The following is a 14,363-nucleotide window of genomic DNA, read 5'->3' as shown; positions in this document are numbered from 1 at the left end:
CCTGGTCACATGGATTTTCCGAACCTTGCGATACCCACTGTTTACCAGACACTCTGCTCAGCTTGTGACGTTTGGGGGCGTCTTCGTGCCCGAACTTTGAAACTTTGCTTAGCGAAGTTACGCAAAGCACAAACTGTGCGGGGCCGTTTGGAAAAGGCCCTGGCGGGTCTGGGCTGCCCTGCCACGTTGTCCGAAGCACGTTGCTCCTCATGACCGCTTCGGCTGGGGGCGTGGAGCGCGCGGACGCGGACGCGGACGGGGAAGGCTTGCCACGCCCCTCCCACGGCCCCACCAGCACATCGAGCACGTCCGGGGTCCCTGCGCGGCCGTGTCCACACTGACTGAATGCCGGGGCTGGGGGCAGCTGCTCCCGGGAGCCCAGGAGCCGCTCAGGGGACGGCGGTGGCCCGGGCCGAGGCCAGCATGAGGCAGCTGCTATGTCCACGCAGACGCGTCCCTGCCTGGGAGAGGCTCAGAGAGGCTCCCCCCGGGGACGCATTTCCATGCTGTCTCAGCGCCGGGCCCCCCACCCCACCCCGGGCCGTGGGCTGCCCGATCCCTGCTCCCAGCACCCAGTAATTGGAGAGCCCTGAGCCGCGCCGCAGCGATCACACCTCAGGGACCCGCTGTGCCCAGGAACGGCCCATCGCGGTTCTCTTCATCCCCGGGGTCCAGACTCCCATCCCTCAAAAATAGCGTTTCCCGAAGCAGCTCCCCAGCCCGGCGAGGGAAAGGCAGGGGCCTGCGTCCCGAAGAAACGTCTTCAGCTGAGCAGGAGGAAAGCAGCGCAGGGAACCGACCCGGACCGCGCCGTCCTGGACGGGATCGGGCTCCGGACGCGCGGCCCGTGTGGGCACAAACGAGACACCGGCGGCTGCCTGTGGGTCTTGAGGGGGAATGACTTTAATGAGGGGCGGGGTCCCCCGTGGGCGCCGGGGCTGTGGACTTGGCTTTCATGGACCTGTCGATCCACTTGAGGAAGTTGGTGACCTTGGTGTAGATCCCGTACTTCCCTTTGCGCGCGCAGCCTTCTCCCCAGCTGACGATGCCGGTGACGAAGTAGGTGGTCCCGAACCGGGTGACGTGGGGGCCCCCGCTGTCCCCCTGGCAGGCGTCCTCGAGCTTCGAGTCGTAGCCGGCGCAGAACATGTTCTGGGTGATGCTGAAGCTGCTGGACAGCTTGCACGTGTTCCTGTCCACGTAGGGCACCTCCATCATCTTGAGGGTGCTGGACAGGCGGCCTCTCTCGTGGGTCTTCCCGAAGCCGCTGACGAAGCCCGTCTTCTGCGTCATGAGCGTGGACTCGGCCCAGTCCTTCTGGGGCAGGCAGGCGGGCGCCACGTTCATGCGGAAGGTGATGGGCGTCCTCAGCCTGATGACGGCGATGTCGAAGTCGTAGGTCTCCCGGACGAAGCGGTTGTGCCTGATGACCATCTCCACCTCGTGGGCCGCCTCGCTGCCCTCCTCCTTGTCCGTGTTCCGTTCACCTGCGGGGGGCGCAGACACGGAGGGGCTCGGCTCGGGCGGGCCGGGCGCTCACCCACGGCGCTGCTCCGAGCGGCCCTCTCCGTCCGTACGGGAAGGGGGTGCGGCCACCGGAAATCTGAGCAACAAGGGGGCCTCAGAGCAAAGAATGACCTCCAGGGTCGCTCCCGGGGCGACCGCAGGTCACACTCCATAACCAGGGCCAGCCCGTCAGGCACACGTGTCCCAAGACTGCCGGGCCGCGCGGGCGCCAGCTCCGGACCAGGGACATGCCGAGTGTCAGTTCTCAGACGGGGAAAGAAAACACAAACTCAAAAGGTCTCATTAATACTTCTAAAATTGATGACACGTTGAAATACTACGACCACCGTTTCGGATATACTGGGTGAAGAGACGTCACTCGACTTACTCCACCTGTCGGGGAGAGCTAACGATCGCAGCACGGCCGCGCTTGTGGCTGGCCCTGCGGGAGGGGCACACGCGTAACAAAACATGCTGGCCGTGCGCTGGGCCCTGGAAGCCTTCCTGGAGGAAGGGACGCGGAGGGGAGGCTCGCAACCCTGGGCCTGGACAGGCATGCGTCGGGGACACCCCCCTCCCCGCTCCGTGGCCCCCCCACCTGCGCCTCAGGGTCCCCTGTGTGGAATAGTGTTTCTGGCTAGCGGCTCCAGAAGTGAGGACGTGACGGGGCCCCGCCAGGCAGGGGGGGCAGAGGGCTGTGTGGCCACTTACCTACCCTCACCGTGAACTTCTTGGCCTGTTGGAGACAGTGAGCCGCGGTGAGGACGTAGTACTCGCTCAGGATGGTGCCGCCGCAGAATCCCTCATTCTCCTCGTTGACGAGCAGAGCCTGCGAGGGGCACCGCGGTCAGGTGGGGCCTGACGCCAGCTTCCTCCACATCCTCGCCGGGGCCGCGGCCTCCCCCTGCCGCCCTCCCCGCTGAGACCTGCACACTGCCACGGCCTCCCCTCTGTCGGGCTCGCGGTGGGGGTGCCCCTGGGGGGTCCGGTCAGGTTTGGGCAGCTCCTGCGCCCGGAGCAGACATTTGCTGACGCCCACGGAGGGCCCGGCATGGCACGGGGGGACGGTTCTGCCGCGCTTCTGCGGTTTCCGCACCCGGACCCCGGGCTCCGGGGTCAGAGCGGCCACGTCCCCTCCAGAGCTCTCACAGAAACCTGATGTCCCATGTGAAAACCTTTGCTACGTGGCTATGAAATTCAACCAAGACCAGGCAGGCACATCTTCAGGGAGAAACCAGCAGTGTCTGGGGCAGGTCGTCCCCAAGGGGCCACAGAGGCCCCCGTCAAGGGCAATGTCCTTGGAATCCACGGGCTCCCCTGGAGGGGACGCTCCCCCTGGCGGGATGAGCACTGGGGGGCACGGCGGACAGCACCCCTTCCCCCAGAAAGCGGGGCAGCGAATCTGGAGACGGAGTGCCTGCTGCCTCTCCGGGAGAGGCCTCGGGGTGCGAGCCGGCCTTCCCAGCGGGGGTGTCTGCCGGCCCGTGGGATGAGCAGCAATCCGGGGCTTGGAGAAAGCCCTTGAAGACTGCTGTGATGTGCGGGAAATGACACAGACACCCTGTCTGTGCATGACCCTTGAACCATGAAGCCAGCCTGGGTGGCCAGTGAGGGACAGTCTTCCCGTACCCGGACCCCAGCTCCTCCCCTAACCTGGAGGGAGGCCACCAGGCCGGGCTGGGGAGCAGGAGTCAGGAGTCCCCCAGACAGGATTACCGCTGCCCACGCACATCCCCACACCCTCTCCGCCTACGGAATGCCGTCCAGAGTCACGGCCTTGCCGCCTGGGCTCGCAAGTTGAGGTGGGGGTGCGCCACCGGCTGCCTCCACGGAGCTGTATGTGCGCCTAGTGGGGGTCCGTGTCCCACACCAACTCCAGCTGGGGTGGCTCGGTTCGGCTCGCGGCCCTTCCTGGATCTGGACGTGCCCACGCCCCACGCCCGCGCCACATCGGACCCACGCTGTTCTCTCTGAATGCGCCCCGACCTCCGGATAGTTTAGGCAAATGCACCCCGTTGCGGAGCTGTGAGTCGGGGCACACTGAGCCCATTGTTGGGGTTTTGCTTGTAGGAGAAGCCGTGTTGGCTTGGGGTCCTGAACGCTAAGCCCTGAGTTAGGATTGCTAGAGGTCAATCCTAGGATCGACAGAGGACACCCAGTTCAACCCGAATCAGATAAACAGCAGTTTTTAGTGTGAACGCGTCCCACGTGGTCTTTGGGACACACTCACGTTAAAAACTGGTCCTCATTTATCTGAGGCTCCGAGCACAAGTCCCGTGTTGTTCTGTGCCAGATCGGGCGACCTTAGTCCAAATCAACAAGCGGAGAGGGGTTATTTACCTCGGCGGACACACGAGCACATTCTCCGAATCACTCCCTGCCTGACCAGGGTTTACACGTAGCAAGTACACGAGGGCAGCGAGTCTCCCGCCGGGGAGCGAAGAGCCAGTCCAGGGCTTGGCGCCACCGGGCAGCCCCCCACCCCGACCCCCGGCTGACCTGAGCCTGCAGCCAGAGCTGGTCGGGGTCACAGGACTACGTCGTCTGTCTGTCTGTCTTTCATGGGTGCACAGTGGGGGGGACGGGGGCGGGGGACAGGGCCCGCTTTACATCCCTGCACCGTGCGCCTCGCAGCCAGAGGGATGCGCCCCCCTGTGCCGCCCAGGCCCGCCGCGCGGTCACCTGCCAGGGGCACTCGCCGTCCTTGCAGTCCCGCCCACCCACGATCCGGATCACGCTGCTCGAGTCCTCCCCGGGGCTGCGGTCTGTCTCGTTGAACGGCAGCAGCCACAGGGTGCTCTGGGTGGCGGGCAGGTCCCCGGGGTCGTACTGTTCCTGCATGCCGGCCTCGGCCTCTGAGGGACCCTGGCCACTGTGGACGATCACGGACCTTTTACTGCGCCCCGTCGTGGTTTTGCCGCAGGGGAAAGGCTCTGGAAGGACACGGGCTGGCTTCAGCAGAGCGAGACCCTCCCTGTCCCACATGCGCAGCTCTCCCAACCCGACCTGGAGGAGGGTGTGGGAGCAGAGCGGACCCCTGAGAGCCCGGGTTACACGACAGAGGCCACTGCCACAGGGCGGGGACATGCCCACCTTCTGGAACGCCCGAGACTCAGCACCCCGACCAGAGCTGTGGGTCAGACGGGGTGCCCGGCTTTGAGGAGCACGTGAGGCCCCCGTGAGGCCCCGGGAGAAGCAGGTGGAGTTAAGAGAGAGGGGCGGCCTCTCAGAAGCTCTGGCCCAGGGGGGTCCTCGGTGCGGCGGGGGTCCTGCTCATGTCCCCTCCCTAGGCCGTGCCCTCTGAGAGCCTCCAGGCCAGACTCAGGGCCCCGCTTCCATCACACAAAAGGAAACTAAAGCCCATCGCTGGGCCTGGACGACCGACGCCTCCGTGGCTCCCCTTGCGGCTCCCTGCACCCGCCCTGCCGCGTCCCCGGCCCTGAGAGTCAGCCCATGCTGCCCCGCACCCACTCCGACTCGGGGGCAACGGGGCCTGCCGAGGTCACAGGCAGGTCACGGTGCTTCAGGGTTGGCTGGGAGCCAGGCACCACCCCCGTCTTCACCGGTACCTGGGGAGTTAGGCAATCCCGCTGGCCCGTTCCTCAGACGGTTCCCAGAAACCCCGAGTCTGTCGCCGCCCCCCGTGGCCCCCGGACACCGGCGGGCCCGCCCGCTCCTACCTGTGGAGACGCAGGACTTGCCGTTATTCGCGAGGACGTAGCCGCTGGCGCAGGAGCACACCACGGAGCTCTGCTCCTCCCTGCAGAACTGCTCACAGTCCCCGTTGTCCACACGGCACAGCTTGCGCGTGGCTGCGGGAGAGGACGGCCCGGGGGAACCGAGGCTGCGTCAAGCCCGGGGACGGACGGCCGCCCGCCCCACAGTGGAGAGGCCAGAACCACGGGACTGAGCCCCTCAGTGGCGCCCAGGCCGACAGGACGCGTGTCCAGAGCAGGGGCCGGGGACCACCCCTCCGTGTCCACACCGATCCCGCCCTGCCGCTCCCCAGACCACGTGGGGACGGCCCGGCGTCTGCAGGGCCCCGGGCGCCAGACCTCCAAGAGACCCTGCAGAAACCTCAGCGCACCCTGGGTGGGCCCTGGAGGCTGGCAGGTCTCGGGTTCAGCCCTCAGAAGGGCATGCGCCCTGCCCCACAGCCGCAAGCCCTGTGCACACAGGCCCCGGCAGGAGGACGGGCCAGGGAAGGGTGCTCAGGCCGAGCTGGGGTGGGCAGGGTGGCTGCGAGCCCGTCCACGGAGGCTGGAGGATCCCCTATGACGTAGAGGGGCAGGGACGCATCTCAGAGCCTGGGGTCTGGGCGGGGGTGCGCCCTGGACTCTGGCCACCTGGCCCATCAGGGGACACTCTCGGCACGGAGAACCTGTGGGGCTTCGGGGGCATCGAGGCTAGGCCGAGGGGGTCCCCCGTGGGGCGGCCTGCTGTCTCCAGCACACACGCCGCCCCCGACCCCCTCCTCACGTCCCCGATGCCGCCATGGCCGACTACGTCACGTTCCACCATTTGGGTTTTGGTGGCGAAAGAATGACAGTGAGAAGACCCACGTTAGTGCCACTTTGGAGAACACGCACGGTGGCCCGGGGCTGTGCCGCGTGGTGAGCGGCAGAGGTGGCGCGGGCGGGCCCGGCGGGGACGAGCCCACAGAGGCCCGAGCTCAGGGCCCATTCTGCAGATCACGAAGGTCCTCTCCTTGGGGGAAAGCAGCTAATGCAGATCTAATGTTTATTAAATTAATCACCGAATCAGGAAAACTCTCAGTGACTTTTCCATGTAGAATGCACTGAAGGTATCGTGTTTCTAAAACTGGACGATCTCGGAATTTGGAATCGACGTGCGCACTAAGAGAGGTGAGTGGAAGGTGGTGACCCAGAGCCACTGCCGGGACCGCAAAACCGTAGCTGGCGTGGGGTGGGGGGCGCCGGGAGAGTAGCTCCTCTGAGTTACGGGCCCCGTGCTCCACAAACGTGTCACAGCCTCTCAGAGGAAGAGACGTGGCTGTGTGTCTGTCACCTAGAGCCGAGCAGACCGTGGGCCACGTGGGCTCTGCTGGCCCCACAAGGGCACAGCGCATGGGGGCGTAGACTCGAACCTACGAGGCTCGCTCCTGCCCCGCCAGGCGAGCCCGCGCCGAAGGGACCCCGGGAAGAGAACTCACACAGCTCGCAGTTTCTGCCTTCGAATCCTTCCAAGCAGGCGCACGTGTACTCGCCGAGGCCGTCTTTGCACCGGCCCTCATGCTGGCAAGGGCTGCTCTCACACTGGTCGCCGTCTGCAGACATGGGGTTTGGGGACCTCAGCTGGCCGGCAGCTCCCACGGCCATGGAAATGGCTTTGCTGTGTTGATCTTGGCACGTGCCGTTCGGGTGGCCGGAATGAACCCGAAATCCCTCCTGTCTCCCCGTGCGCGTCTCCCATCTGGACCTCATTTTACCCCCACCTTTTGCGGTTCTAGCTACGTGATGCTCTGATCTAACCAGGCTGTTGATAAGCTTTTCTGTTTTTGCTGGGAAGTTGGACGCTGTGTTTTCAGCAGCGTGAAGACCTCGGGGCTGGTGACCATGTGGGACCGGCTGGGAGGTCAGAGGGCAGGGGTTGCCGGACCCGCTGCCAGGCTCAGCACGGACAAGACCCGTGTTTGGGGGCCTCATCCCACATGGTCTGGAGGAAAAGCGAGTGCAAAGGTCACGGTCCAGCACGAACACGGGGCGTCCCGCTGCTCCGTGCCTGTGGACGATCTGTTGTAGAGACAGGTCCGATGGGCATCTTGAGAAATTCAGAGAGTGTTACCAGAATATAACACGACTCGTGGTTTGTGCCGCTTCACAAGCCACAAACATCCCGTTGTCCTAGAAGACCTAACCTTTTAGACCCTGTGCTTTGTTTCTGCCTAATGCCTTGGGTTAAGGAAATTATCATAGAGTTTGGTACTCTGCAAGTGAGAGTGAGCTAATTCAGTGTACATTTAAGTAAATAACAAAACTAGAATTAGCATAAAGTTAAAAAAACGATTTCGCAATATCCATTATGACAACACACAGAGAGGGAAAGTCTCAGGTTAGTAAGAAATAAGCAAGAACGGAAAGGAAATTGAGGAAGAATTTTCAAAACTCAAATATGATTTCTGCCTATTTCAGTGTCCAAACAAACCCCACCCAATATTAGAATAGAAGGCATCTTACCTGCGTATTTATTCCAGAATTCAGTCTAAAAGGGGAAAGAAGATTTTAAAATACGTTAGGGAGAACACCGACGTCTCACACGACCACCGCACTCAGCCTCAGTAGGACCCTTTGCCAAGTGGAGCCCTTCCCCGGTGCCTTTCTCTGGGGCTCGGCCTGTGAGGGACGCTCAGACCTGCGCGTCTGACAGACGGGGCCGCCGCCATCCTAGAGGCACCGGCTCTGCTAAGCTTGGAGAATCTATCTCCAAGTTCATCACCAAGGAATGGATTGTACCAGAAACGGTTTACTCTGTTTGCTACACCCACGTAGGTCAACAAGTGGTTGTAAGTGAAGTTATCTGTGTCAGAGAGTCAGTCAGGGTCAGGTGCTTGGAGAATGCTCATGGTAAATTGAGGAAATGGTAACTGGTCCTTAGATTAAGACAGGCCACCGAAAGCCCGTATCACACTAAGAAATGTTCATGGTCTGAAAAATCAATTTTGCTGCGTTCGTCGTTTGAGCCGACAGTGTCCCCCCTCCCAACTTCAGGTGTAACCTCAGAATGTGGTCTTCGTGGAAATAGGGTGTGGGCCGATGAGATTAGGGCTGGAGAGGAGAACCCGGCTCAGGGCCGACCCTGAGGGCTCAGGAGAGATGGAGAGGGCACGAGAGCCACGTGTGGAGACAGCAGAGGTCTGAGGGCTGAGTCCACGAGGCCAGGAGGGCCCAGGACGGCACGCAGCGCCCGACACTCAGGGAGGGGCGCCGAGCTCGCGCTCCCGCAGACCTCCAAAGGGAACCTTTCCACTCTCAGTGCTTGTGGTCCGGCTCCTGGGCGCCTGGGGGAGCTACGCTTGCCCAGAACCAAGGTCGGAATGACCCCACAGAACCTCTGGGGCACGGGCTCTGTTGCTTCCCTGAGTGCACATTGTACGCCGCAAGCGGATAACTGAAAGGAAACGTTTCAAACTAAAGAGTAAAGGTCTCCTTGGGCTCCTGGGCGGCTCAGGCGGTCAAGTGTCTGGCTCCTGATCTCAGCTGAGGTCTTGATCTCAGGGTCCTGAATTCAAGCCCTGCGTTGAGCTCTGTGCTTGGAGCCCATTAAAAAAAAAAATGTATAGATGGGGTGGGGGTGCGCCTTGGGGGTTCCATGGGTTAAGCCTCTGCCTTCGGCTCAGGTCATGATCTCAGGGTCCTGGGATCGAGCCCCACGTCAGGCTCTCTGTTCAGCAGGGAGCCTGCTTCCCTCTCTCTCTGCCTGTCTCTTTGCCTGCTTGTGATCTCTCTCTCTTTGTCAAATAAATTTAAAAAATCTTAAAAATATATATACATAATATATCTGTATAGTTAAGAGCAAATGAATGCCTCTCTAAGTCCCCACACCTCTAAAGCCTGCAGCCTTGCACGTACTAAAGGCATAAGATACAGTTTGGAATTCCTGGAAGGTTCTTCATGATGGTTTGTAATTCTTGACGTAACAGGAAGAATATATAATATTGCTGCCCTGGAGCTCTGGCTTCTGTGGGAAGGTTGTGTCTCATGGGCAGCCGGCCTCATGGGCTCGAATAAGACTCTATTCCTTTCCATTTTTAAAGGGTTTGCTCATTTTGTGCCGACACCTGCTAACATCTTGATTTGGACTCACGGCCTCTGGGGCTGTGAGAGTGAATTCTGGTCATTCTGTGGTTCAGCCCAGAAGCCTCTGGAAACCCAGATGCTGTCTCTTTAGAATTCCAGTGAGAAAAGAATCACACAGCAAAAATGGCTGCTTTGGTGTATAAGCCTGTGAAATCCAACGCAGGCCCAGTTGTGTGCCGCCAGTGGTGTGGTCAAGACACAGCCACTCCGGCCCCCGACATTCACAGCCCGTAGCAGCGGCCCCCCAGGCCCACAGATGTGCCCTTGGTCCCGGCCATGACTTCTGAGTGCCTTGCACAACCTGCGAGGGGGACTAGCTCCTTCACTGGGACACCCCGGCCCCGAGGGCACAGCGGCGTGTCACCTCCCTGATTGGAAGGCTGCCGGTCGGCCCAGTGGCCATGGCTGCTTGTCCGGGTGATGCTGACCGGAGTCATGACAGACGTTCACACCCAGGCATCTGTGTGAGCAGGTGCACACTCAGGAGTGGGGTTGCGGGGTCAAAGGGCAGCAGCTTCCAGGTCCCGTCCATGGTTTCCAGCCTGCGGTGGGGTTCGAGCACCCGTGAGGGCCCAGCAGGCTGCGAGAGCTGTGCGCACTTGCCCACCGTGCGTCCCTGGGACGTGTCTGGTCACATCTTCTGCTCCGCGTGGCCCGTTGGTCACTGGCATTCTCCCGCTGGGCTGGGCGAGTTCCTCATATCCTCTGAGTTCAGATCCTCTGCCGGTGTGTGGTCGGCAAGCATCTTCTCAGTTAGTAGCTTGTGTCTTTATTCTTCAAGATTTCTCACAGAGCAAGTCTCAAATCTTGAGTAAACCTAATTAACCTGTTTTCTGTTTATGGGTCATAGTTTAGGTGTGTCTAAGAAATACTGCCTAATTCCATATCAGGACCATTTTCTCCCTGAAGGTTTGTGTTCTACCTTCAGATCTAGGATAATTTTGAGTTAGTTTTGTACACGTAGGCCGCCATGGGAGTTGTGCCAATACCATCAGTTGAAGAAGACAATTCTTCCTTCATTGGGTTGTTTATGAACACTTGTCAAATATCAATCTGCCTTATTTTTGTGGGTCCGTTTAGGGACTTCATGGTCTGTCCCTTTCCCGGAACACACACCCACGGCTCTGCGGTCAGTGTGACTTCATGGGGCGTCTGTAAGGCACGGACTGTGACTCCTTCTCTTTCTCAGACTTGTTCCAGCTGTTCTGATGCCTTCGCTTCTCCGTATTTCCACATCTGGACCCAGCTTGTCTCTGTCTGAGGGGATGTTCACCGACGGTGCCTTAACTAGGCAGGTGCTCACGTCCGTTATGACGGCGGCCGTGCATGTGGGCAAAGGCCGCCAGGCTCCATGTGCCCGTGTGCGGCCCAACCCATGGAGGTGCGGCCGAGGCCTTGAATCGTTTCTTAAATGAACACCTTACATTGTAGAGTTGGCTTAACGAGACCTCCGGACGGCCTCACGACCCTCCCACCGACGGGACCACAGCCGGCCCGGGCCCCCACCGCCCCCGCGGGACAGTTCGGGGGGCCTGGGCTGCTCGCTGTCCCTGGCAGGGGCCCGGGCCGGCCTCCACACAGGGGCGCAGCGGCAGGACGCCCGCCCGCCAGCCCTTACCGTCTTGGCGGTGTCCTCGAAGACTTCTCGGGCCTCCTCGAAGGAGCACGTCTCCTCCATGCACTCTCTTTCCAGGTTCCCTTTCTTCATCTCTTCCAGAAACGAGTTTGCCCTGCGGACGCGCCCCAGGACGCTGCTGGCGCGCTCCGGGCTGAGGAACACTAGCGGACAGGGAGGGCCGTGTCTCCCGGAGGGCCTCGGCAGCCTGCTCCCCCCCGCACCAGGCAGGACTGCTCTTCCCCACGCAGCAAGACGGCCCCTCCTCGTGCCCTGCTCCCTGGCGACCCCAAAGTGACCAGGCCCCAGGCACCCTTCTGTGTGGAAGCGCACGCGCCCCGGCCCGCCGCCCCCAGCCTCTTGCCTGTCCTGCAGAGCTTCCCGTGGCCGCCCCGCCCCCCTCACCGGCCCTTGCTCTGGAGTCCTGGGGCTGCCGCCTCCTGGAGCCCCACCTGCACCCAGCCCGCTCGGGGGCTCACATCCCGGTAAGGGGGGGCGGCAGGCTGCGGGGAGCACAGTTATGACGTCCCGGGACACGCACGCGCGCACACGCACGCGCACACACACGCACGCACACGCACGCACGTACACGCGCACACTTTCAAGAAAAAGTGCTTGTTACAACATTTTGACTTGATTTCTGTTCCATTTCACTTCAAAACCCACTGAGTCGGTCTGTGACTCTCGAAAGCCCCCTGGCCCGCCCGCCGAAATGTCCTGGCTCCGAGAGCCTCGGGAGCTGCGTCTCCCGCTTCGCCCTCCACTGCCCCGCTCTCCCTGGAGGCCGGGGCGCCCGGTCGCTCTCTCGCCCGCACGCCCCTCTCGGCCCTCCTTCCGGCCCTCTCAGAGGCGGCCTCCAGTTGCCGTCCTGGGTCCTGGTCTCCCCGTGGGCAGGCCCTCAGCTCAGAACGCCCCCGCACGCAGCACCGGACCCTGGACCAGGGGGCGCTGGGCTGCCGCGCCTCGACGCAGCTGGCTCCCCTGCTCCTTAAAGCTGGCAGGGGGCCCCTGGGCGGCTCGGCTGGTTGGGCGGCTGCCTTCGGCTCCGGGCGTGATCCCGGAGTCCCCGGATCGAGTCCCGCTTCGGGCTCCCAGCTCCGCCTCTGACTTCTCCCCTCTCTCGCTCGCTCTCACTTGCTCTCTCTCGCAAATAAATAAATCTTAAAAATAAATAAATAGTTAAAGCTGGCAAATGGGGCTCACCCGCCCGCGTCTCTGAGTTGCGTTAGCTCGAGGCGGGTACACGCTTAGCGCTCAATAAACGCTCGCTTCACTCCCAGCTCAGGCTGCTTTCCCGCCCGAGGCAGCGTGGGCGTCACCCCGTTTGACGCCAAACACGAACTTGTCTGTGGACGCCCCTTCGGCCCGGGTCCGCCCGCTCCTGAGCTCGTGGGTCCCTCGCACTTCCGTCTTCACTTCCCGCCGCCTCTGTGGCCTCGCACACAGGGTCCCCTCCGCCTGAACCACCGGACCGCTCATCCGGGGCATGAACAGCCCCCAGGCCTCCGCCTGCCCCAGGGCCACTGCTCCCCTGCCCTCTCCTCTGGCTCGGTCCTGCTTCCCCTTTGTTCGGCCCGGAAGGTGCAGAAAACCCAGCTTGTCCAGCCTTGAACCAGGCCGCTGTGCCCCTGCCCAAGCCGGCCCCATGGGGGAGGCTTCCATCTCATTCTGTTTCTGCCACTGAAGCTCCTCTCTGCCGCGACCCCCGGGCCCCCCAGCTCGCTCTGGCCGTGGGGGGGGGCACGTCTCTCTGTCTCTCTCCGTCTCTCCCTCCTTCTCTGTCCATGAGCTTCTGTGTGTGACCCCTGGTCTGCCGTCTGACTCCCCACCTGCACATGGTGCCCGGCCGCCCTTGGCTGAGGCCACCAGGCCTGGCCGTGTCATACCACGGGAGGCCCCCGTGCCTCACTGGATTTGGGGCATCAGCTGCCCCCCGCCCCCTCCTTCTCCCTGAGGGCCATCTCTGCAATGTGCAGGGCAAAGGGAAGCTTACCGCTGCCGCCGGGGAGCAGGAGGCCTGCCAGGGAGGCGCCGAGCAGAACAAGACACAGTGGGCCCGCCATGGTACGGCCGAGGACAGTGCGTCCGTCCTGCCGTGACAGGTCCCCGGGGCAAGGTTCAGTCGCCCTGGCTCCAGGCAGCTGGTGGCCTTTCTCTTATCACTGCTTCCTGATTGGAGCCTGGGCTGCAAGGGGGCTGGGGGCAGGTGACCCCGCGGGCTGTGGCCACCCTGTCGCTGGGGCCCAGGGAGGTCCCGGGAGTTCATTCTCGTCACTTGCGGCCCCCAGGGGGCACGGGGACTGCAAGGAGACGACGGGCGTCATTCCTAGCTTCCAGATGTTCCGTCTGCTCTGGGTTCATCCTTAAGAGCGGGACGAGAGCCGAGTGTCATCGTCCGTCTGTCCTCTGGGTGCAGACGGTCAGCTGTGGCCGCCTGACGCCCACGTGGGCCTCGAACCGGGACCGGCTCATGGTCTCTGTCTCTAGGTGGTGTCCGCAGTGCACAGAGCCCCAAGGGGGTCCTGGTCCCCATTCCACCTGCACATCAGGCTGGTCCCCTCCCCCTTCCCCCCCAAGTCCAAGGGCTCCAAGGGGCAGGCGTGTGCGTCTGGGCCATGGGCTCCTGCACACACAGACTTCGGGGAGGACCTCCCCTGCCCACCGCAGCCCGTGCCAGTCAGATGAGTCAGCCCGAGCTCTCCGCCCAGGCACCAAGCTGTGGAGGCACCTGCAGGCATGCAGGCGGGCGGGGGCCCCAGCTCCTGACCGGGGCTTCGCCTTGCACACCCTCCAGGGGGGCCTCACAGCACATGGGCTTCTCTCTCTGGCCACCGGGAGGGGACATGAGGACCAGCTACCCCCCGGCCTGTCCACAGCCCCTCGGGAGGCACCCGACGAGCCCACTGCCCGCAGTACGTGGGGGCCTCCCCTGCTTGGCTTTCACCCTGGGGTGGTCCCACACCAGGGGCTCATGCCCTGGGGACACACGGCAGCACCTCAACAGCTCAGGTCTGTGCCCGTGGGAAGCAGCTCAGCCCACGGTGGTCAGGCTGGGGAGGGAGGTGCGCAGGCTGCACACTGGGTAAAGGGCCCCTTGATGGGGAGGTGGGGGGTGGGGAAGAGACAGGGAGAGAGAGACAGAGACAGGGAGAGAGAGATAGAGAGACAGAGACTGAGACCGGGGCAGAGATGGGCAGAGAGGGACATAGACAAGGAGAGAGAGGGTCAGAGACAGCGTCAGAGACAGAGACAAGGAGAAAGAGGGAGAGAGACAGGGACAGAGACAGAGACAGGGCCAGGGCCAGAGAGGGCAAGAGACCACCGTGCACCACAGTGCCCGGGACGCCTGATGCATTCTGCACATGGCGAGTGGCCATCGATGCCCATGGTCGCCCGGACGTCAGCTTCACTCTGTGTGTGTCTGC

General features: G+C 62.5%; 1 protein-coding gene across 1 annotated transcript; it reads right to left on the bottom strand.

Annotated features, from left to right (window-relative positions):
- Nucleotides 1-881: 881 nt before the first annotated feature.
- On the bottom strand, nt 882-13,088 carry F10 (coagulation factor X). Its single transcript, XM_082701456.1, has 8 exons — nt 12,932-13,088; nt 10,942-11,102; nt 7,704-7,728; nt 6,680-6,793; nt 5,187-5,318; nt 4,189-4,439; nt 2,218-2,335; nt 882-1,487 (listed from the first exon to the last, which is right to left on the bottom strand). The coding sequence occupies exons 1-8, from the start codon at nt 12,999-13,001 to the stop codon at nt 904-906; spliced, it is 1,455 nt and encodes a 484-aa protein (XP_082557582.1). The 5' UTR covers nt 13,002-13,088; the 3' UTR covers nt 882-903.
- Nucleotides 13,089-14,363: the final 1,275 nt, after the last annotated feature.

The sequence above is a fragment of the Mustela nivalis genome, assembly GCF_964662115.1.
Source record: "Mustela nivalis genome assembly, chromosome: 15".
Lineage (NCBI taxonomy): Eukaryota > Metazoa > Chordata > Mammalia > Carnivora > Mustelidae > Mustela > Mustela nivalis.
The sequence above is the reverse complement of the archived record's forward strand: the minus strand, read 5'-3'. Positions and strand labels throughout refer to the sequence as shown.